This window comes from Physella acuta, unplaced genomic scaffold (genome assembly GCF_028476545.2).
Source record: "Physella acuta isolate Inbredline_101_S28 unplaced genomic scaffold, ASM2847654v3 ptg001109l, whole genome shotgun sequence".
In the NCBI taxonomy this organism is placed as follows: domain Eukaryota; kingdom Metazoa; phylum Mollusca; class Gastropoda; family Physidae; genus Physella; species Physella acuta.
In genome coordinates this window covers 186147-213136 of record NW_026732626.1, presented here as the reverse complement: position 1 = coordinate 213136, position 26990 = coordinate 186147, and the positions used below count along the sequence as shown (strand labels likewise).

The 26990-nt window shown below is 36.3% G+C and overlaps 2 protein-coding genes and 1 non-coding gene across 3 annotated transcripts; 1 reads left to right on the top strand and 2 right to left on the bottom strand.

The window, feature by feature from the left end:
- Positions 1–6236: 6236 nt before the first annotated feature.
- Positions 6237–6375, bottom strand: LOC131955839 (U4 spliceosomal RNA). The gene has a single exon (XR_009388895.1). It is a non-coding gene; the product is annotated as a U4 spliceosomal RNA (small nuclear RNA).
- Positions 6376–11176: 4801 nt separating this feature from the next.
- LOC131955832 (protein DEK) lies at positions 11177–18050 on the top strand. The gene is made up of 11 exons (XM_059320115.1): positions 11177–11299; positions 13004–13253; positions 13361–13513; positions 13706–13877; positions 14324–14460; positions 15481–15668; positions 15875–16001; positions 16160–16242; positions 16785–16868; positions 16972–17040; positions 17186–18050. Exons 1-11 carry the CDS (start codon positions 11258–11260, stop codon positions 17195–17197), a joined length of 1317 nt encoding a protein of 438 aa, XP_059176098.1. The 5' UTR covers positions 11177–11257; the 3' UTR covers positions 17198–18050.
- Positions 18051–21487: 3437 nt separating this feature from the next.
- On the bottom strand, positions 21488–23688 carry LOC131955833 (uncharacterized). Its single transcript, XM_059320116.1, has one exon. It carries the CDS (start codon positions 23686–23688, stop codon positions 21541–21543), a length of 2148 nt encoding a protein of 715 aa, XP_059176099.1. The 3' UTR covers positions 21488–21540.
- Positions 23689–26990: the final 3302 nt, after the last annotated feature.

Here is a 26990-nt window from a genome sequence, read left to right as displayed (position 1 = left end):
CCTTAACTGGCCCAATATGGCCTTAATCCCTAACCAATTTTTGCCTAGACATTACAAGTTTTAAAAAATATTGAAGAAGCTGTAATTTAGTTTTCTGTAACACAAAATCAAATAAAAAAATACATTTAAAAATATATATTTGATGTATATTTACCTTAACCAGAATTCCAAGAAACCATTTATTATCTAAATGTTTTTACATATATTTTTGGTAAAAAAAAAACTTAATGATTCTATCAAAGATTTAACACAAAAAAGTATACTATTTTAACAAAAAAAAAAAAAAAAAAACACCTAAATTATAATTTTATTTTCAAAAACTATCAACAAAATTACAATCTGAACATTTTACTTAAAACTTGTCTTTTAAATAGTTAACCTTATTTAAAAAAATAAAACTCAGTCAAGCATGACAACATGCTTTACTATCACTAGTTGTAGCACTTGTGCATGACCCATGTCAACACTAGTGTCACATTACCCGGGCTAAAAATAGCTGTCCTAAAATAACTGTCTAGGTGAACCGAGCCTACTACTATGTACACTATAGGACCTCACATGTGGTCAGCACTGGTCAAAGCTGTGTTGAAACTGACTAGGGTAGCTAATGTAGTCATGTAGTACTGAGGTGCCTAATAAACTTAAACACAGTTAAATCATCAACTCAGCCTACTTTTATGTGCATTATAGGACTCTACAAATACAAAGTCATGTGTTCAGCTCTAGTTAAAGCTGTATTGAAACTATACTTTACAGATTTTATGGCAACCACTTATCACTGACTACTACAGTTAATTCATCTAGGTGCCTAGTAAACATATACACAATTAAATCATGAATATTTAACTTTTAATAATATAAATTCACTGTTTTAATCTCTGATACAGAATTACATGGTCAGTAATGGTCAAGACTGCTGATAATGGATTTTATGACAAGTACTTTATCATTGAGTACTGCAGTTAATTCATGTACATGCGTAATAAACTTATCCACAGTTAAATCATGAATATTTCACTTTAAATAGTACAAATTCACTTTTTAATTCCTGCTACTGTAGGGACTAGGTCAGAACTGGTCCATAGTACTCTGTTGATAGTGGAATTCATAACAACTTTATCACTGTCTAATGTAAATAACTATATGAAGGTACATTTAACGTTTAATGGTACACTATTTCAATCCTACTTTCTACAATATGAAATCAGTACTGGTTAACACAGCAATGATAATTAATAGTTATTTTTATGACAACGGCTTGTATTGAAATTAACTACTAGAATAAGATCATGTAAATGCTATTAAGCTTCACAAATAAAAAAAAGTGAGTTCTACTTATAACAGTATATTCATTTGAAACCATTTTCTCTCACATTGTTGCCCATCCTGGGCATAGCTGTTTTAATAATGGGATTTAAGAAAAACACTAAAATTTATCTCTGACAAGGCAAAACTTTGGTCGAGAACTAGTTTTAAAAAAGTAAAGATTTAGCTACTCTTTCGGCAGATGGAGTTCATACGTTTCTTGACCTTGGCATATGAACATATAATGTGGTCAGCACATTTCCCTAACAACAGTTAGGTACCCATCAGAGCTGAGTGGACTCAGGGATGTTCCACTGACTTGAACCAGGATTCGAACTCGACTTTCAGTTAGCAGTTAAGTGTTTTACCGCTACACCATGCCATCTCATTACAGAACTCGATTAGTAATCCAAAATTCTAAAATTCAGAACATGGGCTTAAGTCCATAGGACCTTGGTATATGAAGGGATGGTGTGTTCAGCACTATGCCCAGCAGTCTTTACTTTCCCAATTCGAGTCAGGTACCCATTAAGGCTTGGCAAACTAAGGGGTGTCCTATAAAGTTAAACTCAAGCCCATGTTCTAAATTTAGAAAAGAGTTTAAAAAATGCACTCTTCAGGTTTATTCTTCACAACTTGGTCCAAATAAATGGCTTTCCAATTATGCTGATTCAACTGTATGCACATACAGCTAGTATGATGAGTAAGCAAACAAGACCTAATACCAAAGCCCTGAAGTAGTACAATTGTACAAAAATCAACTGCTCAGGAATGAGGGATGTTTTTAGAATATCATGTGAGAAATCAATGCCAATTAAGGAACACAATAATTCTAGATTTTGAATATTGTTTAAAATAAAACAAAACCATGAAGAATTTGTGAACTTATCTTAGAGATCTAGTAGTTTTAATTAGTAGTAAAATTAATTGCTATTTGTCATTTTAGCTCTAAAATAATGACTGTAATTTTGTTAACATTCTTGTTAACATTCTGTATGTGTTATTTTATGTCAGCATGATTTTGACAAGTTTGATGCTTTATTTTATTTTGGCTAGTCTCATATTTTTTTAAAGTAGATTTAAACTAAGAAGTCGGGAGGATCTATTGACAAATTTGTAATTGCAAAAAACAAATAGTCATGGAATAAGTTAATAATTTGAAAATAAATTATACATCAAAAAGGGTGTTGCGAGTTGATATCATTTAAACATATAATGGGCTTAGTTATAAGAGGAGAGGCTTAGTTGACCACTTTCATCCAAGTTATTATATGTACAAATATCTCTTTTATCTATTTTATGTTATTACAGGTGGCAAAGGTTGACACTGGTTTGGTAAAAAACATGTAAAAAAACTAAAACAGGGGCTTGGTCTTTTACTGAGGACATCATTACCAAGGCAACAGTGAAAAAAGGTCAAGTGAAAAAACCTAATAACGAGCAAACAAATAAAGAAGAAGACTGATTAGTTTTGTTTTAAACATATTGAGGATATCAGGTAAAAATTGTCCAAACAAGTTAATAAAAAGTCTAGTGACAATTTAAGCGCAATTTCCTTATGTTATCCATAACAATTTTTAATTTTTTGTGATCGAACGAAAGGATATTTTTTTGCGCTAAAAAAAAGACAACTATATTAACCTATATCAACGGAAATAGTTTTATTTTAACGAGTAGGCCTACACGATGCTCAGTTTAAAAAAGTAGTAAATATCATCCTAGGCCTACACGATGCTCAGTTTAAATGTTCTTAATTAATTTTTTGTGACCGAACGAAAGGATATTTTTGAAAACTTTCTCGGCAATATTGTTCAAAATTATGGCAGGAATCGATTGGTAAATGTTTCAAGTCGCTAAGTGGTCTGGTTGCCGAGATATGGACCAAAAACTGTATTTGTTCGAGGTTTTTTGGCTTTTCCGGGAAATCCAGGAAGGAATTCGGGGAATTTTTTTGGCTCACAATCATCCTTAAAACTTGCTTAACATATTTGCTTTTGGAACTAGTCCTCGATATTGCTTCGTTGAGGAGGAGATACGACTTAAAGCTGGGGACACACATCCATCCAGAAATGACGAGTTAATAATAGCAATTGTCCATAAGGAAATTGTGCTAAAAAGTGTGACGTGGTTTTTGGATGGCTTAAAACAGCCTAACAACTTACTAACTAGATCGAGTAGGTAAACCCTAAAATAACAACATTAAGTTTTAGTGAGGTTTGGCTAGCATTTTCTTATCTGTAGATTCTAACTAGCCAGGTAAGACCATTGCTAAGCTAACTACAAAACTGAGTACTGAGGTTTCCAGAGTCTAACTCAACAAACTGTCTATCACAAGTGGAGGAAAGCTTCACTCACTCTAAACTACAGTCTCACGGAATTGAGAGCAGATTCCCTCTAGATCTAAATCTATGGCCACCACCTCAACATAATCAAAACACACGGGGCGCATGAAGTAAAGTTCATCTATTTTAATGACCTCAACATACAAGTAGATAAAGTTGTCAGCTCTATACCCAGCTGCCTTAATTTCTATAAGAAATTAGAGCTGGGCTGACTCTATAGACCACTAGCCGTCAATACCCGTTACACAGGAATTAAAGGCCTACCTATATATTTTAATGTTATACTTGTTTGAGGAAAATATTTTATAATTAGTGACAAAGCAAAGAAATAACTAAATAGCTAAAAAATCCGACACATTTAAAATAACATAGAATACAAATACCTATTAGAAAAATTCATCTAAATAGATAAAGTAAATGTTGTATGTTTAGGCCGAGAACATTGTATACATTTCATAGCATTTGTCTTGATATGTAGATTTATAGAATCTAGACCTAAACCAAATTTTAATGAAATAGTTTATTTCTTTATATTCTAAAATCAGAAGATGATGCCAATAGTGTTGTGTTCTTTCCATAATGTAAACATGTGGCATGTGACATCATTGTTTATTGCATTCTTGTCACAACTATAAACACTTTTCAAGTTGCATAATTAAAAATATTTCTACATTCGAATATGCCTTTATTTTTCTTCTTTAAATAAAATTTTGTTTTTACATTTAAAACATCTAACATATTATTTTCAACAAAAGTCTGTATCAAGTTCTCCATATATCGCTGAAGATACTAATATCATAGCCTGTCAGTGTTTCTTCAAGACTTTCTTCTCCGGGGAAGGGGCAGTTAATATTTTCAGGGGGGGGCGGTCAACATTTTTCGGGGGGCGGACACTAGTAAAAGTGTAAGGTTACTATATAAATGCCTGGAAGAAACTCTGTAGCCTGTGAAAATATTTTGTGGACAGAGAGAGAGACAAGTGCGCACATGGGCTTTTATATATTTAAATATATTAGGATAGCCCAGGAAGTAAACTCAAGAGTTCAAGATTTTCAGGTTAGCAGTCTAGCGTTCTACCAGTAGGCCATGTCATACCCTTAGCCGCTACCTTAGCCGACTCCCACACCAACTAAACTAGAAAATCTATTATTCTATTTTTCTAGAACTTGATCAAGTCACTCGACTTGCGCTAGATCTAGAATCTATATTCTAATAGTGAGACTAGTCTTCTTGAGAATGAGAGTCTAAGACTTAAGACTAAGAGTTTACTTTTAGACTTCTTATAGACGAGTCTAACTGCTAACTCTACTCTGTAACTCTAGCCTCTGAGTTAAGATCAACTGTAGATTTCTAGACTAGTCTAGTACTTAATAATTTAATAAGTCTGAGTAAGTAAAAAATAAATAAAGAGATTCTTTTAGTAATCTTTTAGTTAGCAGCGCAGCGTAAGGGTAAGAGTAGGTAGACTGTAGTGTAGACTGTAGACCTAGACTAGATCTAGATTCTAGATCTAGATTCTAGATCTGGCTGATCTAGACATAACTCCGTTTATAATAAAAAATAATGTCATTCTAACTTCTTAGTGTATAGGCCTACACCAAATAAAAAATTATGATCACTCCTTAAAATAATATCAATTTGATAGTGGCTTACATGTAGAATCTAGTTAGATCTAGATCTAAGTATTTTTTATTTTATTTCAAAGGCAAACAGATTATGCGACGATGGTAAGTTTGTTGATGTTGCTTCCCATTTGAAGGTTGCCAGATACTGAATTCGAACTCAAATCTTGATTGCAAACTACTTCACGTATTTTAAATGCTTTTAAAACTAAACTGTAGGGATCGCGATTCACACTAAAATATCTCACATATTTAATAAATAAGTAATTGTATTGTATTTTATGTAAATTTTAAAAGTTTTTTTAAAAAATAGAGATTTTAAAGCCAATCTGTCAATGCGACAATATGTAATACAGTTAGGCCTACGCCGCTAGTTAGGCCTAATAAATATATCCTCATGCGACTAGTTGACAACCGCAATAAATAACCGAGGCTATAGCCTCCACTATACAGAGATTGTGAAAACACAGCTAAGGTCGGCTAAGGATTGGTTTTCGTTTGAAAAATTACTTTTAAATTAAATTACTTCTTCTAAAATGCGTTAGACAATTAAACAAATGCAACTTGTTTTCTTCTGTTTGCTTCTCTTTATAGACTACTAGATTTCTAGATCTAGATTCTAGTTCTAGATGTAGAATTTAGCTCTTTATATTAATTAATATATTATTTGAAGTCTCTAGGCCTGTTTTAAAGTAAATAATAGGCTTTTTAAAATAATTATAATAAAACACATGTCTTGTTTTTTGTTCAGTTTTAAACAGAATTTTTTATAATATTTAATGTATCTCTTGAAGTCATATAGCGCAATTTATACCCCCCAAGTTTTTATTGAGGTTATCTCAAACTGTATGCGAGCAAAGAAGTCATCAGCTTTATTTTTTTCTAAAACTATCAAAATTCATGGTGTACATATAGTATGTGCGTTTGGACTTTCTTATGTACCAATCATTTCATTAGGAAAATTTAGCCCCCGTAAGAGCTGTAAAAAATTGCACTGGCCGACCTGTTAGGGTCGTCCGTGCGGGGTATTGGGAATAGTTTTCAACTAGCAATAACCACGCCTCGGTAAAACCTCATTGGCTATGGTACCGCCACTGCGCAAAGCTAACGACGAACAGTTGCGCATAGCATACATAGCGCTATTTAATTTTAAAAAGTTAAAGGTTGTAAAAAAAGTGTTTTTGTATTTTATATAATCAACTTTGCAGAAAGTCTTTAAATGTATATATTTTTCAAAACAGAATAATATTTTACATTTTATTGTAAGTGTATAATTTGTAAAGTGCTCACGATGTAACGATAAATATGAATAATTTGTAAGTATAAATAAATATCCAAGGGAAATAATTAAGACAGTTTTTTTGTATTACATTTTTAAACATTAAAATTAAACAGGGCCGAGATTAAATCAGTAAATGTCTTTTTTTCGTCCGTTAAGTATAGCTTATATAGATTATAGCTTAGCAATTTTCATTAAGTATTAATCTTATTTTAAGGTAACTTAAATCGTGTTAAAATATACATTATTCTGCTCATTATTAGTTATTATTACATCCCTTGTTTACGTTTCGAAAGAGTAAAAACATGAAAATAGTTAAGTCTGCACAAAAACCTTTTTTTAAAGACAAATATAAACAATGAAATTAAACGCCACACAGTCGTGATGAGTATACCTCTGTGTCCTCAACGTTTGGTACTTAAAGGTTGCTTAGAACATTTCAAATTTCATAGCCATGAAATCCTATAACATTTTATAAAATTAGGCATATATAAAAAGCAGATTTTATGTCGAAAACAATTATTTAAGACCGAATAAATCGCGTATAATATACAATTTTAAGTGTTTAGTCTTATTCGCGAAGAACACGCAATCAGAAATACATTTTCGGACTATTTAAATAATGCTAAATATATCTAGATCTATATATTATACATATTTTACGAAACCTACGCTCCAAACTTACCATTGTTATTCTCATTCTTGCTCTGGATTTTCCATAGGGTAGACCTACATCTATATTTAGATAAATTAGATTGTCGTTTCTGGGAGCCTAAATCGGCTATCACAGACATGGCTTATCGAAAGAATTTTTATGCCTGGGCTCTAGCCTAGACCATGATCATAAGCGAGTGTAGATTGGGGTAGCACCACACCCCTCCACCCCACGACAGAAATAATATGTAACTTTTTAAACACTTTTGTGGAAAATATTGATATAAATGTATTATGTATGAATGTTTGGCACGGAGCATATCGTACATTAGGAATCCTTTAAAACATCGGGAATTCACAAGTTAGCTCCATTATAAAAGTGTTAAGGGATACTTACATTTCAGTCATTTAGCACATGAATATGTGAGTAAAATGATGTGATATTTTGTTATATACCGTGTATCTTCGTGTAGTCATTGGCGGATCGGTAGAGCCATTGTGTGTAAGCCAGTGTTACTTTCATATTTTGTTCTCGGAGGGGGGGGGATAAATTTTCCGAGAGCGGGTGGGCGGAAAATAATAAAAGTTATATTGTCTATATAAATTATATTTTTTTCGGGGAGGAGCAGTAGACTTGCCCCCCCCCCCCCCACCCCTCCTCGGAACATAAGCCCTCACCACCATTCAGAGGCGTAGCGACGGGGGTCGAGCGGGATGGGTACATATGTCCCCGGGCGCCGACCCTAGGGGCGCCAAAATAAGCTAATTTAGCTGCTATTTTGAATTATATATAAAAATATATGGGGGGGGCGCCTCTGCCACCACCTAATCAAATATTTTGAAAACGGACCAGAGATAAAACCCGTTGTATGGGTCATGGACAAAAACTGTACACCGCGAGGTTTGGTCCCTTAACCAATCAACATTACCTTATAGTTCGGTTCGAAATTGCCTTTTGATCAACAAGCACTTATCGAACTTCTTTTTGGTGTTTGGCTGTTGTAGAAAGCCGTTTGACCAGACATTTATGTTGGCTCCATGTCTCCTAAGATAAGTCAAAAAAAAAAAAAAAAAACCCCGCTTTCACGGTGTCGGGTTATGCCCAGTGTTTCTTCCAGACTTTTTTCTCTGGGGGGAAGGGGGGTGGGGGCACTTGATATTTTCCGGAGGGGGGGGGGGCGGACACTTGTAAAGGTATATGTTTACTATATAACCCCCCCCCCCCCCCGAAGAGATGCCTGGAAGAGAATGATTATGCCACTAAATCTAAATGAGATACATCAGAGACGTAGCAAGGGGGGGGGGGGTGACACCATTAATTGCCGCACCGGGTGACACCCGACCTCGCTACGCCACTGAGATACATAACTACAGGGGTGGACTGGGACACCTGGAAAAATCCGCCAGGATCAGTGCTGTAATGAGTATGTCAGTGTTTTTTTTAAAAAGAAAGTCTTTATTAAATTAACCCTTCTCGATTTTGTTTTGTAATTATTGTATTTTGCAATTTGTCAAGGCTTGGTCGGGAAAAAAAAATGCACCATGTAAACTTTAACCAGAATCACTCCCCCCACCCCCACCCACCCATCGGAAACTATACAAGCTCCCAGGAGAGGTTTCAAGGGGGGTAAAATAAAAACATGGACATCGCTAGTCCACAGCTAAAAATAAAGTAGGCCTATAACGTGCCTAGCATAATCATGAACTTTATTTTCATTTAATTAATGTAAACACACTTACTCTTTTTTTCTTCTCTACTCTCACGTATATTGTGCATTCGGAGGACTGAATTAGCAGTCACTCTATGTCACGTACTCCCCCGCTGTTCATGTATTTAAAAATACTGTGGAAATAATTATTTAAGCTCAACTTACATTGTCTTTATTGTGTACAAACTTTTAGAGAGGGCACTGGGAGAGGTAGTTACACCCTCACCAGATCATCATCATCATCATCACTCCTTTGTGGCCCCTGTGGAGCAAAGAGCTGCAACCACACATCTCCAGCGGACTCGGTTTTGGGCTGCTCCTTTAATCTGTGCCCATGTGAGCCCAGCTGTTTTCGCTTCTTCTTCAACCGTTCTTCTCTATGTCTTCCTTGGCCGGCCCACCCTCCTTTTCCCCTGGGGATTCCAGTCCAAAGCATGTTTTGCGATGTTTTCTTTTTCTTTTCTTAATGTGTGTCCGATCCATCCCCATTTATGGGCCTTGATATCTTTCTCTATTGGCTGTTGCTTTAAAATTTGCCACAGGTCTTTGTTTGATATTTTGTCTGCCCATCTTATTTTAAGTATACAGTAGCGTAGCCAGGATCGTCTCATGGGGGGGGGGGGGGGGGGGGGAGGGGGGTTCAAATTTTTACCCGGGGACAAACTTTCGATTTGCACTCCCCTCAAACTTTCGATTTACACCCCCTCATACCTTATATATATACCGAGGGGTCTATGGGGGAGGGGTTATGACCCCCCTAACCCCCCTGCCTATGCCACTGTAAGTATATGTCGTAAGCATTTGTTTACGAATGCCCAGTGTTTCTTCTAGACTTTTTTCTCCGGGGGGGGGGGGGCACTTGAAATTTGCGGGGGGGCGGTAGACTTTCTTCAGGGGGCGGACACTGTTAAAAGTATATATTTTCTATATAAATTATATAAATTTCATTTCGTTCGGGGGGGGGGGGGGTGGTAAAAAATTTTCGGGGGGGGGGGGGGGGGGGCTTTGCCCCCCCGAAGAGATGCCTGGAAGAAACTCTGCGAATGCCTATAGCCTATCAGTATTTGTCTTCGTAACCCTCCAAGTCTCCGAGCCATAGATGGCAGCCTGTATTCAGCATAACAAGACAGGACCTCACGTAGAATCCACAGGACTAAAGGAAATAGGCCGATCAAAGAAAACCTAGAGATGTGACCTGGAAGAAGACACCAAGATTAGATACACCTGGGGATAGTTAGCAGTGTTCCTTCCAGACTTCTTTCTACGGGGGGGGGGGGGCACTTGTAAAATTTTATGTTTTCCATTTCCATATAAATTCCATTTCGTTGGGGGCGGGGTAGATTTTCTAAATTCTACCTACGTCCCGGGAGGAGCGACAGACTAACAGCTATGCGGGGAGTGGATAAGGAAATGTGACATAGCTTATAGGCCGAATTATTTGTAGGGCGTTTAATGAAAAAAAAATGAGCAAGAACATACTACGTTTTGTTACTATTAGCAAGGGCTTTTTGATGGGGCGGGGAAGAACTTTGTACGTTATTTAAATGGGCCGTGGCTTAAATAACGACGTACGACAATAAGTCAAGTGTGTAGGCCTACGTGTTTAAAATCTGATACATTCTTTATCATGTCATTTTATCGACGACTACCATTATTAAACAGACTAAACCGAGTAATTTAGGGGTAGTAATTAAGAGCTATTTTAAACACATTTTAACTAAACCTTAGATCTATAAGCGAGTTAAATAAAGGTCAATAGTTAGTTTACTCATTAACTTTTGTAAAAATATGCACACATATGCTGCGTTATAATATTAGGCTAATCTTAGCGCCCTTCCTCCAGTGTTTCTTCCAGACTTTTTTCTCCGGGGGGCACTTGAAATCTTCGGGGGGGGGGGGGGGGGGGGCGGTAAACTTTCTTCGGGGGGGGGGGGGGCGGACACTGTTAAAAGTATATATTTTCTATATAAATTATATAAATTTCATTTCGTTCGGGGGGGGGGGGGCGGTAAAAATTTTTCGGGGGGGCGTAAGAGATGCCTGGAAGAAACTCTGCCTTCCTCGTTTCACTAAGTAGCAGAAGAACGACTCCCTTCAGTTTTTATGGACAACCACTTTCTTTCACAATAAAGATCACTAATATAATTGTATTTGCGTTTAGAAAAAGTAACACACAACATAGATTTATATTTAATAATTAACATAATTTTCTTTTGTTTCTTTAAATACTAGCACGAAAGTGCGACATTTTTAGGATCCCGCAATTGCGTTTTTGTTAAAGCACATACGATTGGTTAATTTCAACTCATGCGCCATTTTTCTGCATGTTCAATAACAACACTTTAAATGGCAGACGAAGAAAAAGATTCGAAATCAGGAAACGAAAAGGTAATTTATTATCATATCATGTGTTTCTTAGCGATATCAGCTACACTTATGTTAAAGTTAAAATATTTGTCGATCATTTCCTATGAATTAATTAAGTTTATGATACTTTACACCGCATCCAAATTTAAGATTCCGAGAAAATAACCTATTGTCGATAACCCAGTTAGCGTTTTTTTCGTCCAAGTAGGTGAGAATCTAGAAATCTAGACTAGATCTAGATCTAGCTAGATTAGATCTAGATCTCAGTCTATTTAGACTAGATCTAGTTCCAAATAAATTAGACATAGCTAGTCTATTATTTTATAGCTAAGTCTAGCTACAAGCTAGATCTAGATCTATGATTCCTTTCCACTTCCACCAAGTCTTGACCAAGTCAGCCATTTATTTAATACAAAATAAATGAGTCCAAAACAAATCACTCACTCAAATGTCTTACAGTCTTACTTATAGCTTATGTTACATTCCTGCCAAGATTATATTTTATTGGGCAATCTATTGCTTTAGGTACGTAAAATCAGCCATGGCTATTAATTTGAAAAGAAGGTGCATCATTAATTTTAGATTGTAGGAAAAAAAGTCACAGGAAAAAAAACACAGAAAAAAAGTCACAGGAAAAAAAGTCACAAATATATATTCACATGATATTTGTTAATACTTTTATGTATTAAATATTTAGAGAGTGCAAATTAACTTAGGATTAATGAAATGTGATGTAATGTGTCTAGGCTGTATACGCATAGGAATTTTTATAAAAATCTAAAAATATTTATTATGAAGTATGTAGATTGTAATTATTTTAAACTTAAGATTAGTAGCATTTAATAGAATGCTCCAAAGTCCACGTTTTTCATCGTGTTTTTTTTAAAATACCAATATTAAATTACTGTGAAGTGGTAAGTTCATCTGACTTGCTGCCCTCAACTCATGGCAACAATAGTTATGATTAGTTCAACCACATTTATCACGCTCATTACATAACAAAACTTAAGATCAAAACAGAAAGCCGACAAGGTTCAAAGGCTGTCGATGACGCATAACGTCAACAACACAAAATATGTTCGGACAATGCCTACTGAGGAGAGGCCGACCAGAGAATAGCCTACGGCAAAATGTGCCTAAATTTCTTTTATAATTAACTTTTCTACCGCGTATTTAACTAAATACTTAACAAATGTTGAGATTGTTGTGTTAATTATCTTAGAGAATTTTTACTTACAATTGTTAAAAATCATAATGCTTTCGTCTATAAATAATTTATGCTATCAAAAAATACAACCCACAACAATAAACATACAAAATTTTACAATTCTTAACAAATTAATAATAAATTTTTTTAAAAAGATTTTTGTGACTTTATTTCTGTGACTTTTTTTCCGATACAATTTTTCCACTGTGACTTTTTTTCCTAGCAAAAACTGTGACTTTTTTCTGTGTTTTTTTTTCCTGAGACTTTTTTTCCGTTTACCTAATTTTAGTAGGCCTAGGCCTAATTAATAAAAATAATTAGGCCCTATATACCCTAAAATTAGTGTACCAACAAAGACAGAAAGAATGAAGAAATTTTAAGAAATAGATGAAAGAACTACTAACCATAACTATATTCCAGTAGTACTTTTAAGCCATAAAACTAAACATATGTATTAAAAATATTCTTCAGTCTTATTTTTTTATTTGCTACTAGTGTTTAATTTAACTATATTTTAGCCTGAAACCGATGCTTCGGAAGGCAAAGAAACTAAAAAGGTAGCAGAAGATGATGAGACCAAGAAAGAAACACAGAATCCTAAAAAGGATGAAAAAAATTCCAAAAAAGATAGTAAAAGTCTAAAGAAAGAGGAGAAGCCTAAAAAGGCAGTTAAAAAAGTGGAGAAAAAAGAAGAAAAGGATACCAAAGAAGAGGATACAGAAGAAAAAGAAGATGATGAGTCTGAGGAGGAGGAGGAAGAATTGCCACGTGAGTTTTTATTGTTTGTTTTTTGTATCTGCCCTTATTGCCTGCATTATTTGATAGCCTGTTTTGCTTACTTTTCCAAAAATTGGATATCATTTGTATCATTTCAGCTGGATTGCTTGAAGTTCCATTAGTCGTAGAAGGCAAACGTGAAAAAAAGAAAGTTGAGAGACTTTCAGCAACTATGATGGTCGCTCCTCAAGAAAAGAAAAAAGTTGAATTTGAAGAAGGCTCTGGGGTTAAACTCGGGGATATTCCATACAGTAAGTAGGCCTACTTAATGCATTGTTAATTTATGTATGGCATATTATCATAGAATTCATTAAGTTGGACACTCATCTATTTCATAGATATCGTTTGCCACAAAGGTGATTTCACATACATTTTAATGTAATAGAGAATGTTTTATTGATGTAATTAAGCTTACACTTTTTACATATTTTGTTTTATTTTAGTTGAGTATCAGATTAATTCAGCAAAAGCTATAGATTTAAAGCCCTTGCACAGGGTGCTGTTCCTACGCCCTGGTACCAACATGATTATCAAGAAAAATATTAAACAGTTTTCTGGATTTTCACATTCAAAAGACTCTAAAGAACATGAAAAGAGGATGTCAGTCTTGAATAAGTAAGTTATCTTTGTTTTGTTGTTCATTTGATTTAGATTGATAGAGCTTTGATTTCGGACTCAAAACCACAGCACAAATGGCACGTTCCTACCAGAGTTTTTCAGAATTGAAAATTTCTTTAAAAAAGTGAATGGTTTCAAAGCTGGTTTAAAAACAAAAAGAAATTGAACAGTTTGTTAGTCAGTCTTTTATTTACAATATGAGGTTGTGGAGAAAATTAGCTAAACTAACTAAATATCTGCAAAGCTATATGTCTTCTCTTGACTTTAAAATGTAAAGGCTTATTTTTGTTTGCATTTATACTTACTTTTGACTGTTGAGGACCAAAACTTCTTTTTATATTTTCTATTAATAATCTTAAAAAATGAACTGGACTGTTTATTATTTTGTTTGAACAAATGCCATATTTTTTATATGCTAAAATTTTTTTCTCTTTTTTTTTTAGGATGGTCATAATGGAGCTCAAATTCATCTGTATAGTGTTGGGTTTGGAGAGAAGTGGCACAAAACCAAATCTTGTCGATAGAATAGAGGAATTCTTGATGGAACCTAAAGATAATGGTCTAAAAGTCAAAGAAAAAAGTAAGTTTTTTTTTTCTCTTGTAGTTCTACTAAACTTGTGTGTTTTTGAACTAGTTGTGCCATAATCGCAAGAGAATTTTGTGTGTGGTACAGTCCGTTACATTGCAGTGGGCCAACTATGTTTATTTACACATATTGGAGGAAGTCCTGTTGGTAATGAGATTTTGAAGATAAAGGAGGAAGTGGGAAATAATAAGTTTTATTTACGTTGTTTCGATTTTACAATTTTACTAAAGTATTTTTCTTGAAATTGTAGGCAAATTAGTAGAATTAAATGTAATTAAAATACCTCTGTAGTCAAATCTGGCTTTATTTTAAGCATTGAAAAAGAAAAGAGCTCCAGTGACTACGTTGAATTTTTTTAACATTTAAAATAAATTTATAGAATTACATAAAAAGTAGTGTTTTGTTAACATTTTTCTGGGATTAGTGTCATTTTAATTTTATTAGTAATAAAATATTATGCCATTAACCTCATACATAATAAACTTTTTACCAATTTTGTGTAAAATGCTTTTTAAAAAAGTGCAGTGATTGAAAAATGTTGTCTTTTGGTGCTCCTGCCGGTATTGGGTTAAAGTTTATATGAATTTTACATCAAACTGTAAAATTCACTGCCTGTCTAGAGAGATTATGAATTAAGCCTAACCCGATCCATCATATTTACAAAGTTGGGATGTTCAGGGAGAAGGAAATAAATTCGAAACATTGTGATGGCCAGAAAGCCATTTTTTAAAAGTTCTGTCTGGAATGTATTTTCTGTTATAGACATTTTTAACAAATTAGGAATATGAATTGATACCATATATAAATTAAGTATAGCCTCCCTCATGTGTGGGGATTCCCTTAACACTGGTGGTTCTGGAAAAGAACTCCTGCATAAAGTGAGGGAACACAACTTCTGTGTTGTCCTTGTGCTATTATAAGCTAATACATCTTCTTTCTTGACATTATTGCTTTCACTTTTCATGACTTGCTATTATTTTAGAAACTTTGTTCATTACATTCTTTTCTCTGTAGAATCTTCAAAGTCTGGTAGTAAAAAGAAAGGCACTAAAAGAAAAAGGACATCCAAAGGATCTGCAAAGAAAGAGAAGGAAGATAAAGATGAGTCCGGTTCAGGAGAAGATGAGGATGCTGATGAAGATGATCAGGAAGAAGAAAAAGAGGAGGAGGAAGAAGAAGAGGAGGAAGAAAGTGAAGAAGAGGTAAACAGTTAGCCAAAGAATGCTTTAAGATAATGATTTGCAAATTGTTAGTTTTTCACATTAATTGGTTCAATATGCCCTTAAATTTAAAAAAAAAATCCATCGTACTCTCTTTATAAACTACAGTAGAGTACAGTAGTAAGTAAGCCTTTGAGATTAAATTGTTAGATGCAGTGATATTTTTTTGGATTCATAATGGTTTTTAGGCTCCCAAGAAGAAGAAAGCAAAGGCAGAACCTAAGAAGACACCAGCTAAAAAGGTGAGCAAAGAAAATGGCAAGAAAGAAAAAGGAAAGAAAGAAACAAAGAAGCCAGCTGCCAAGAAAAAGATTGGTAAATATTTTTTTTGTTTGCTAGCTATTCATTTTGTGTGATAATATATTATTTTGAATTTAGGTATTGTTCCATATATAACTTGGGCTTAAGATACTACTTTGATATATTAAACTCTATATCCAAATATAGTGGTTTTTAACCTTTTTTTCTTTCAGTGTCTGATGACTTGTCAGATAGTTTGTCTGCAGATTCTGAAGACGAACCAATAGCTAAAATTGCTAAAAACTCTCCACCTTCTGTAAGTGCTCTTGCTTTTTTTTATCTCCCCCAACTAAGTTTCATTAACTGTTGTTTGAGTTCACTGATGTTCTGCATGTGATGACCAAAAGAAAACCCTTGTTGAGCCACATACAATAAGCCCATCTGAAACGTATCCTGGTCTGAACGAGTTCTACTGGTTAAAGGGAGGCAATTAGCTTGACCACTTGTCAAAGTAAATTTGTGATTGGTGTTAAGTAGTAGTTTGGTTAAAAATAGGGTGCATACTTGTGAAGATCCAGCTTGTTTGTTGTCATTTAACTATTCGTTTACCAACAACTTCTTTACTAAAGTTGCATTAGCAGGATACCTGTTCTAGAAAAATTCATTGCTTGCAGGAGCTCTATAAACATAAACTCTAAAAGCCTACCACCAGTAGAAAGGTCCAAGTTGATGTTAAAATAACATTATTATGGCCCAAAGCAAGGCTAATTTTGAGTTATGTTTTTTGTGAGACAAAGTAGTACAGTCTTATTGGTGTGATGGTTATCAAATATTATTTTGTTCACACTGGTATTTCAGAATGATGAGATCAAAGAACTAGTAAAGAAAATATTAGATGGTGCAGACCTGGAAACTGTGACCATGAAAACAGTGGTAAAACAGGTCAGTTGTTTTAAAAACATTTTCTCAGGAATTAGCCTTTGGTGCATTTTGATTTAACTCTCTGTTTTGAGTAAAAATAAAAATGTATACATTGTTTTGTCAGGTTTACGCCAAATACCCTTCATTTGACTTGTCTGATCGTAAAGATTTCATCAAGGATACTGTGAGAGAGGTGAGTTTTTTTTTTTTTTGTAGTATATTTTCTTAGTAGGATCATGGGTACTCTTATTTTGTGTTGTAATTATTATTTAATCAATGTTAATTATTCAGTAAAATAAACATTCTTAGTTTGGTAAATTGATTTCTTGTTTTTGCAGGTGATTTCATGAGGGTTGTCTCCATATTTTTAATTAGGCAGCTGTGTATGAGGATGTATGTGTGAGAAACAGGTGGCCTCTGTTTAATGTGTGAATGTTCAATTTTTTTTTTATGTAGAATTTTTATCAGCTACGCCCTTTAGTATCTTACTTGTGCCTTCCCCAAAACAAAATTTTTAAAAATAAATTAATTTATAGTGAAGCAAATTTTATTATCAGCGGAATTAAATTTTAATCTTGAGAGTTTATTTCTACACAATGAAAAATTAAAACTGTACATGATATTTCTACCGTACTATATTCTGGTTGTAAATATGTTTGTATTGTGGGATAGGCAGGCAGGTGTATGTATATAGTTCATTTGTAACCTACTTCATCTATAACCATTTGGTCTGTTTGCATTTATGTTTCAATTTTAAACATATTTTCCCCAGTCATGTTACAAAACCATAAACCACTTTTATATTGATTTTAAAAAAAATAATACAAATACAATTAGGTAATAAATTGTTTTAAAAATATTTATCTTGCAAGTTGTATTTAGTTTATAAAATAGTCAATGTTTATAATACAAATCACACATGTAAAAATAGTGTTTTTGTTTTTTTCATTCCCATATAGTGGATCAGATAAAATACTGTTTGATGTTCAGTACTTTTAGGTGTCATGAGTTTGTGTATTTTTTTGTTAAAAAGGAACAATTTTATAAAAAAACAACAGTGTGTTCACATTTTTTATTACTATATGTTGATGTATGTTGACACAGATGAATCTTGTTTTAATTACGCCATATAAATTATATTGCTGTTGAAGATCTCTTGTTTTGTGTACAAGCATATTAATTGTAATAAAAGTTTTAAGCTCCCCTGGTTTTGTTGGAGGTATGTATATAGCTATAAGGACATTATTATTTTAGTAAATATGTTTACATTGAATTTAAAAAATGGTACAAAAAGAAAACAAAACAAAAAAGATGTAAAAATAAAAATTGAATCAAAAGTTTGAAAACATAGTTTATAAAAAATTATAATAGAAATTTTACACCAAAAAAGAATTACATGTTCAGGTTTAATCTTGCATCACCAAGTGTTTATTTTAAGGATGTTTTTTATGTGGGCTAGAAGTTAGCTAGTCCTTAGAGCTAATGATGGGATGAGAATTTTTTTTAAAATGTTCAAAGTAAAACAATAGGAAATTACTTAAGATATAAATTTATTTGTTAAGTAATTTGGAATCATTGAAAGTGAGATGAAAGTAAGGCATGGTAATTGTGACAAAAAGAAACCCACCTAGATTTTCAACCCTGGACTAAGATTAATAAATGTCTGTAGTAGAAAGTATTAAAAGCAGTGTCGCTGATTCTTTTATTTATTGCAACCATAGTTATAAAATTTAGCCTGATGTTTCCTTATTAAATTAGTTACATGTATATCAACTGATGAAGAAACTGATTAAGGTGGTCTGGACAGGCTAGGGCCCTTACACAGACCCACATGGTCCTTAATTTCACACTCTGTGGTCTAACAGGTAAACTCACTGGGTTATGGCTGTGTGATGTGAGAAGTGTTAAGGGATGGCATGGTCTGGTGCTAGAGCATATGGGACTTAAATCTGTAAAACGTCTCTGAGTCTGTTTGGCTCTGATAGATGCCTGACTGATGTTAAGGGAAGTCAAGGCAGCTTGGCATAGTGCTGAGAATAATCATTCAAATAAGATCAGAGAAGAATAGTAACTACTACTGCATGAACCTTCTGAAAAGTTTTTTTTTTTAAAGTAATAAACACTCAGGACCTATAATGCAAGAAATAATCGAATCTCAGGATGTCTGCTAAAGATGCTTAGAACATTTTAAACCCTCCCCTTACTAAGTACTAATCAACATGAGTAGTTCGCCTACTCATTTCTAAAACGTAGAATGGGTCAACTATAGGGACCATAACCCTGTTTAAACTCTTGGTGTGTTTCAATTTGTTGGGTTATCTTCGCCTTGGTGAGTGGTGGACTATTTATTTATTGAATCATAACAAAATGATAATTTAGAAACGTCACCCATAGAGATATCTTCAGCCTATGATACCTTCTTACCAGTCTCCAAGAGACTACTGGAAATTTTATTACCTCTACTTGGTAGTTAAATGTGAAATCTACTTTCGGTACTAAGTCAAAGATAGACTCGTTACTCCATGCACTCTACATTGTAACCTCGTTAGAAGTGATTACGTTGAAAGTTCAGAAAGAGTACATCAAAATCATAAAACTGGAATGTGATCTTTCATGTATAATGAGCGGAGCACTGAAGTACATAGCAATCTTGATTAATAATTGATATGATTTTACCCTCTGTAATATCTGTTAAAAAGTATTAAAAGAAACGTATAGAATATGTTGAGAAAAACGAATGTTTTTCAAATATAAAGGGGCCTATATGATTAGCCCAGAACGGAGTACGATGGGGAGGTGTGGTTGCGTCCCTTTGCTCCACAAGGGGTCCACAGGAATGAAGATGATAGATATGATTAGCGCATGGCTTATGTAAATGACCCCCCCCTCATATAAATGGCAAAAAAAAAACCAATAATTATTAAACTACATTTAACTTTTGTAAGGAAAGAAAGTTTAATATTATTATTTTCGATTTACGACTCTTGTTAATATAATTTTTAAATTGGGATTATCTAGAGTTTCTTCCAGGCATCTCTTGGGAGGAGGGGGATTGGGAAGGGGGGGGGGGGGAGCAGAGTCGTCGTCCACCCGAACGAAATAGAATTTATATAGAAAATATATACTTTTACCAGTGTCTACAACCCACTCAAAATAGTAATTTTTTTTTAAACATTGATCGATCGAGTATTAAAACATTCACAGTGGTTGGTCAACAACTAGGCCTATATTGATCAATTTTCATTAAAATTCACAGAAAAAAAAATAAAACAAAAAAAAAACGATTACAATCTCAAAATTAAATTAAAATTATTTCTTCTAACACGAGTATCCAAAATGCAAGTTAACTCACATTTTCTGCCCCTCCCCCTTTCCTTTCGTCACAATTCATCACAAAAGTCCGCCCTCCCCTTACCTCCTGGGAGTGTGACGTCATTTGATGTACATGTAAACAAGTAGACAGTCTCATGAACCAGGACCCCATTCACAAGTCTACTTTTTCGGACACCCCCCTCCTCCCCTGTGTGAATGTCATAAATGATTGAACCCTAGGAGGGGGGGGGGGAGGGTCTGGAAAGTGCATTTTAAAACTAGTTTGTTCGTCAACACAACCTCGATTATCGAATGGTTGATGGGTAGAGTTTCTTTCAGATATTTTTTTCCTGAAGGTTGGAGTGGGTAATTATTTTTTCTATGTAAATGTAAGCTTTTTAAAAAATTTGCAGGGTTGGGTGGGGGGGGGGGGGTAGGTGCGTGTCACGGAGAGATGCCTGAAAGAAACGCTGGGTTAGGGTTAGGTCATGTTTATGTAACAATCCTCTGTAGGTAACGTCTGTTGTAATCTGGCATCTTCGGTATATTTTTTATTGTGAATGTATGGTGGGGGTGGGTAGTGACGTATTATGTGAGACTGGTGTATCGGTGGCTGAAGAAAATTATTTTAGGCATAAGACATAAATATTGTATAATTTAAAGGTGACGTGGGCCTCGAATAATCTTCGGCTAAGGACATCGCTCCAAATTAATTCCCAAATGGGAGGTGTTATGGGCCTAAGATAATCTTGAATCAGGTTAATCCACCGTGGTTAGTGAACAGTGCTTTGAATAATCTTGAGCCTGGTTAATCCTCCATGTGAACTAAGTAGGGCCTCAGATAATCTTGAGTTAGGTTAATCCGACATTGCACGTGAATAGGGCCTTAGATAATCTTGATCGAGGTTAATCCACCATTGGACGTGTTTAGGGCCTCATATAATCATGAGCCAGATTAATCCACCATGGGCCGACAGGGAAGAGAGAACTATATTACCTGTCCTTTTACTGTGTGGAATATCCGTATAACTTCTGTAAAATGCAAATAATTTTCATATCGATAAACTATACATTTGATCACATTTCACAGGATACGCAAATACATTTTTATTTTCTCTTTGTTACATATGATACACGTATGAACAATTTTTATCATCTTCAAAGATACAAAGAACTGTAACCCCCACACAACATATATAACCACATATCATTTAGGTAACTGGTTAAGTTTAGGATTACTCTCAAGTTTAACGTGCTACGTACAACACGTAGACGTAAGCACGTTTTAAAAAAAAAAATTGATCAGAAAAATATCAACATCACCCCCTAGATCAAAATGGATGAACCCAGTTTTTATTGAACGGGCGTGCGTTCTTTCGAATCATACTTTGGTCTCTTTCCTCGCATTCCCGTACCCTGCCACCATTGGATTAGGCTTATTTATCGGAGGTATGTCTTCAAGCCAAGGGTCTTCTAATCCAATAAAAGCCCGGCTTAATCCGTTTTTCGTCTCTGAATCGAACTGTCTCCGGACTAGTGGTTTGCTTAAATCAATCACCTGCGAGTCACTCGTCTCCCCCATACAATACTCCCCGAAGCTCGAAGATTTCCCTCCTTCGGAGTATACCTCATCCTCTTCATCGTACGTATAACCCCATCGATTACCGTAGTTTTGACAATCCTCCATGTTCAATAAATCATCATCTATGGAATCCATTTCTCCGTAATCTGTGTTTCTGTTCTCCGAATCACACTGCGCGTTTAGCGCGGACGCCTGCGGCGCGCTGAAAATACTTTTGGGACTCCCAGGACCGAAGTAAGTTTCTTTAGGTAACAGGTTGGATTTCTCGTGAGCCTGGTCTGTCTCCTCGTGTTTCGAGAAACTTCGGAGAAAATATTTCAGGTTTTTGAAAACACCCGACTCTTCTGTCAACATGGTTATATTGCTTAGGAGCTTCATCATCTCTTCTTCGTCACTGCTGACGGTTTTAGAGATGGAATTCAGAATTGATTTGCCGTTACTTTTGAATTCTTCTTTGAGTTTTCCGTTTGTTTTGTATTCCTCTTTGAGTTTCCCGTTCGTTTTGAAGTCTTCGATGACTTTGCCGTTGCTGTTGGAATGCGAGTGGGACAGCCCGTTGTGGCCGTGTTTGGATGAGCTGAGATTTGTTATGGCGTCGTCGTCTTCCGCCTCGTTAGCGATAGACAGCGTGCAGGAGAGCAGGGAGGTTCTCTCCGAGAGGAAATCACTCAGATCTTTGTGCCCTCGCTCGCCCTCGCAGCTTTGTTCGTGTTTCTCGCTCGCGCTGTGATTTTTAGCTCGCGGGTTGTCGTCTTCATTCTGGCTGGAAAAAATATTATTAGTTCCTCTGATGCTGGTGGAATAATTCAACAAAGACTGACTCTCGGCCTCGCTGTCTAGGTTTGATAACCCATCCAATGTATCCATGTCGTTGCTGTTACTCATCGCGCCTAAAGGAGGCATATTCGCCAGGAGTTCGGATACCTCCAAGGAGCATGAAGACACAATGGCCTGCTCTTCCGGCTGCGATGCAAGAGGGCCTCTATACAGGACGTTATCATTGATCCTCCCTTCTACGAAAACGGCCTGGGACTTTGCGATTTCGTCCGAGTCCTTTTCCGAATCGCATTCCATGATGGGGAAAAAGATACTGTTGGCTCTCTCGAACAGGTAGTTGTTTTCGATGTCGATGTCCCGGCTACTTCTTTGATACGTGTTCGTTGTTGTATGCGAGTTGGGGTTGTTGAACAGGCGGATTTCCACCGTCTCGCTCGCCACCCCGTGGTCGGTGCACGTCTGGTCGTGTCTCCCGTCCCCCCAGTCTATGGTCGGCGCTCCTTCAGAAACACATTTCGAACACAGCTGTTTATTACAGAACTTCTTACCAAAAAAACCCCGTTTACAAAACTGATTCTTCGCGCTTAAAAACGTAAAACTCTCTTTCGTTTTTCTATCCTCTTCCCCTTCCACAACCAAACGACTGAAAGTATTTCCGTTTCTTGTTATCGTCTGCGAGTGATTTTTAGGTTTATATCTAACATCTGAAGTCGTCGTTGTAGCGACTCCTCCGGTTTCTTCTTCAATAGCGGACAAACCCGGATCGTCTCCGGAATTTCTTCTTCCGAAAATCCGTCTCATGAACTGTCGGTTTTTATACTGCGCTGATCGGAATTTATCTCGGGAAACGAACTCGTTGTAGTAGTTCCTTAGGTTGGCTTCTTCCCTCTCGCGGCGGATGTACTTGACCATGAGAACGACGATACTGAAGGCGTAGAACATGAGAACGATGACGATGTACAACAGGGCGTCCAGCGAGCCCGGGAGTTTGACGGCCGCCGGGGTCTGGGAAGAAAGCGCCTCGCCGCACGGTTTATCGGAGATATCAACCATCGTCGCCCCGGTCGTGTCGAGAAGCTGTTTCTCGTGAACGTTGTCATCTAGCGGGATGAGAACAGGCGACAGCAGAACAGCCGTCGTGCTGTTGGATATCCATTCAGTTGAATTCATCTTTAAAAAAAAAAAAAAAAAAAAAAAAAAAAAAAAAAAACTAAAAATATAGGATAATTTTTTTTTTGAAATTTCTCAACTCAGCATGATGGTCACGTGATTGGATCACGTGACGAAGAGCTCGACCAATCCGCGTGACGCTTGCAGCTCAACCAAGTGTAAAACTTGTAATCGTCTGATCGCTGTTTTATCGACCTGCATTTGCTCAGGATTATGTAAATTCACCGCCGACTCCCAGCGAGTGAGTTATTTACATCGCTGGTTATTTGTCCGTTTTAGGTGTACCTTCGACTTCACCACCAAACATCATCCTAAAAATACCTACCCTACCGACCACCTTTCACATTATTTAAATTCATCCATTATTATTCCTTCAAATAAAACTTTCCTCTATCAACAACAGGAACGATAATTCAGTTTCTCTAGCTAGTGAACTCCCACTCTTCAGTAAAAAAAATTTACCGAAATCTCAGTTCAAATGACGCTTTGAACCTCTATGTAGATGAAGCTAATATGCTTTGATCCTATCCGATGATCACATAGAAAATGAACACCAAAGCTTCCATTATTGATCGCTCAGCTGTTGTTTTTTTTTTTGTCCCATCTGTATTTTTTTTTATAACGATGGAGGAAGCAAAATTTTGAGGAAATTTTCCAAAAAAAAAAGAAGTTTCTTTTTGTTTTTTAAAAGAATGTTCTGAAAGTAATGCAGCCCTTCAAGCAGACGTCACACGCTTGGTTGAACATGGACATGACAGGATGAGATACCGGAGGTCATCTGAGGAAGTAGAAGATTTTTTAAAAAGGATTTTAAAAAGGAAAGTTGCAAAATATTGTATAGGACAAGACAGTCAGTTGGGCGTATAGGGGTAAAAGTACGCTCACTAGTCAGCGATATATAGACACAGATTAAACATACTATATATGTATATATATATATATATATGTATATATATATATATATATATATATATATGTATATATATATATATATATATATATATATATATATATATATATATATATATATATATATATATATATATATATATATATATATATATATATATATATATATATATGTATGTATCGTACTTACATATAAAGCTTATACTTACACATTACTCACACGTGTATTTGTATGTATATGTATATATTTTCTTTTATTTATACAAATATGTATATAGCCTATATTATATGCATGTTGTTATATCATGTATAACTGACACTTGATTCAGGTATCCACTCTAGCTGGATGGACCCAGTAAAGTGTTGGGAACTAGTAAAGTTCCCTTTCAAACATGACGGCCTAAGGGGCAAGTGAAGTAGAGTTCACCTGTTTCTGTGACCTCGGCATATGAAGAGATAGTGTGATCAGCACTATGCCCAGCCGACTATACTTTCCCAAACGTGAGTTAGTTACCAGAGGTGGGTGGACTGACTTGAACCCGGATTCAAAATTCGAGACTTTATTGTAAGCAGTCTAGCGTTCTACTGCCAGGCCACACCGTCCCCGTTGGGGGCCAGAGGAGAACTCAGTTGTATCAGTATAGCTGCTCTGCACCCCCACCCCCACAACGTTAAAAACTTACCCAAAGCAATCTATAAAATACAATGCAATAATTAACTTCTACGGGACGGCATGGTCCAGCTAACATAAAAGTCTCAAGTTTAAGTCAGTACAACATCCCCGAGTCCCTCCAGTTCTGATGGGTACCTAACTGACTTTAAGGAATCTAGACAACTTGGCATAGTGCTGACCACACTATCCTTTTATATGCCGAGGTATATGAAACTCTACTTCATCTGCTCCATGCCCCGGGAAAGAGAAAGATGATGTTAAAATTTATAGCCATAACACGTCATCTAATCCCACTCTTCAAACTTAAATCTGTAGGGACAGTCTGTTCGTTTTTCTGCCGATATACATATAGAAGAAAATCCCTCTCCTCCAGTAAACACCCCCTCCACTATACACCCCTCCAGTCAACACCCCCTCCAGACAACACCCCCTCCACTATACACCCCTCCAGACAACACCCCCTCCAGACAACACCCCCTCCACTATACACCCCCTCCAGACAACACCCCCTCCACTGAACACCCCCTCTAGACAACACCACCTCCAGTGAACACCCCCTCCAGACAACACCCCCTCCACTGAACACCCCCTCCAGACAACACCCCCTCCAGACAACACCCCCTCCAGTCAACACCCCCTCCAGACAACACCCCCTCCAGTCAACACCCCCTCCAGACAACACCACCTCCAGTGAACACCCCCTCCAGACAACACCACCTCCAGTGAACACCCCCTCCAGACAACACCCCCTCCACTGAACACCCCCTCCAGACAACACCCCCTCCAGACAACACCCCCTCCAGTCAACACCCCCTCCAGACAACACCACCTCCAGTGAACACCCCCTCCAGTGAACACCCCCTCCAGTGAACACCCCCTCCAGTGAACACCCCCTCCAGACAACACCCCCTCCAGTAAACACCCCTCCAGTGAACACCCCCTCCAGTGAACACCCCCTCCAGACAACACCCCCTCCAGTAAACACCCCCTTCAGTCAACACCCCCTCCATCAAAACCTTTCTTCCAGTAAGCACTCCCTCCAGTAAACACCCCCTCCAGTAAAACCCCCTCCAGTGAACACCCCCTTTATTCAACACCCTCTCCTGTCAACGCCTTTCCTCCAGTCAACACCCCCTTCCTACCGTGGAAGCCCTCTCCTCTACTTAACACCCCTCTAGGGGACACCCCCTCCTCCAGCTAACACCCCCCCCCCCCTTCTCCTCCGTCTAACCCAGATTCCACCAATGTACCCACCCTTTCGTTTAACACCAGCCTAAAGTCCTTTCCTCTCCATCACGAGCCATCGAACAGTTCAATAATTAAATTTTTATACCAACCAAGGCGACGAGAAACGGGGAATTAAAAAAAAATGATGCTTAAAAATGCGAAAAATACCCCTGCATTTCAATGGAAGCTAAAAAGAAGTACAAAGGGAAAAAATTGCGAGCTAGCATCGATTGGGTGGGCCTGAACTTTTTGAGGTGTATTTGAGATTCAGTTGGTTTCAAACACTGGCGCTAGTGATAGCAATACATATTTGACGAATTCCGGTGCTGACGATACCAATACATATTTGACGAATACCGGTGCTGAGGATACCAATACATATTTGACGAATAGGGGTACTGACGATATCAATACATATTTGTGGAATAGCGGTGCTGACGATACCAATACATATTTGACGAATACCAGTGCTGACGATACAAATACATATTTG

Excerpts from the sequence above, each read along its gene's own strand:
- LOC131955832 (XM_059320115.1), top strand. The coding sequence starts at position 11,258 with ATGGCAGACGAAGAAAAAGATTCGAAATCAGGAAACGAAAAG. Across the intron at positions 15,669-15,874 it reads AGGAAGAAAGTGAAGAAGAG|GCTCCCAAGAAGAAGAAAGC; the intron begins GTAAACAGTTAG and ends AATGGTTTTTAG. Across the intron at positions 16,002-16,159 it reads AGCTGCCAAGAAAAAGATTG|TGTCTGATGACTTGTCAGAT; the intron begins GTAAATATTTTT and ends TTTTTCTTTCAG.
- LOC131955833 (XM_059320116.1), bottom strand. The coding sequence starts at position 23,688 with ATGAATTCAACTGAATGGATATCCAACAGCACGACGGCTGTTCTGCTG.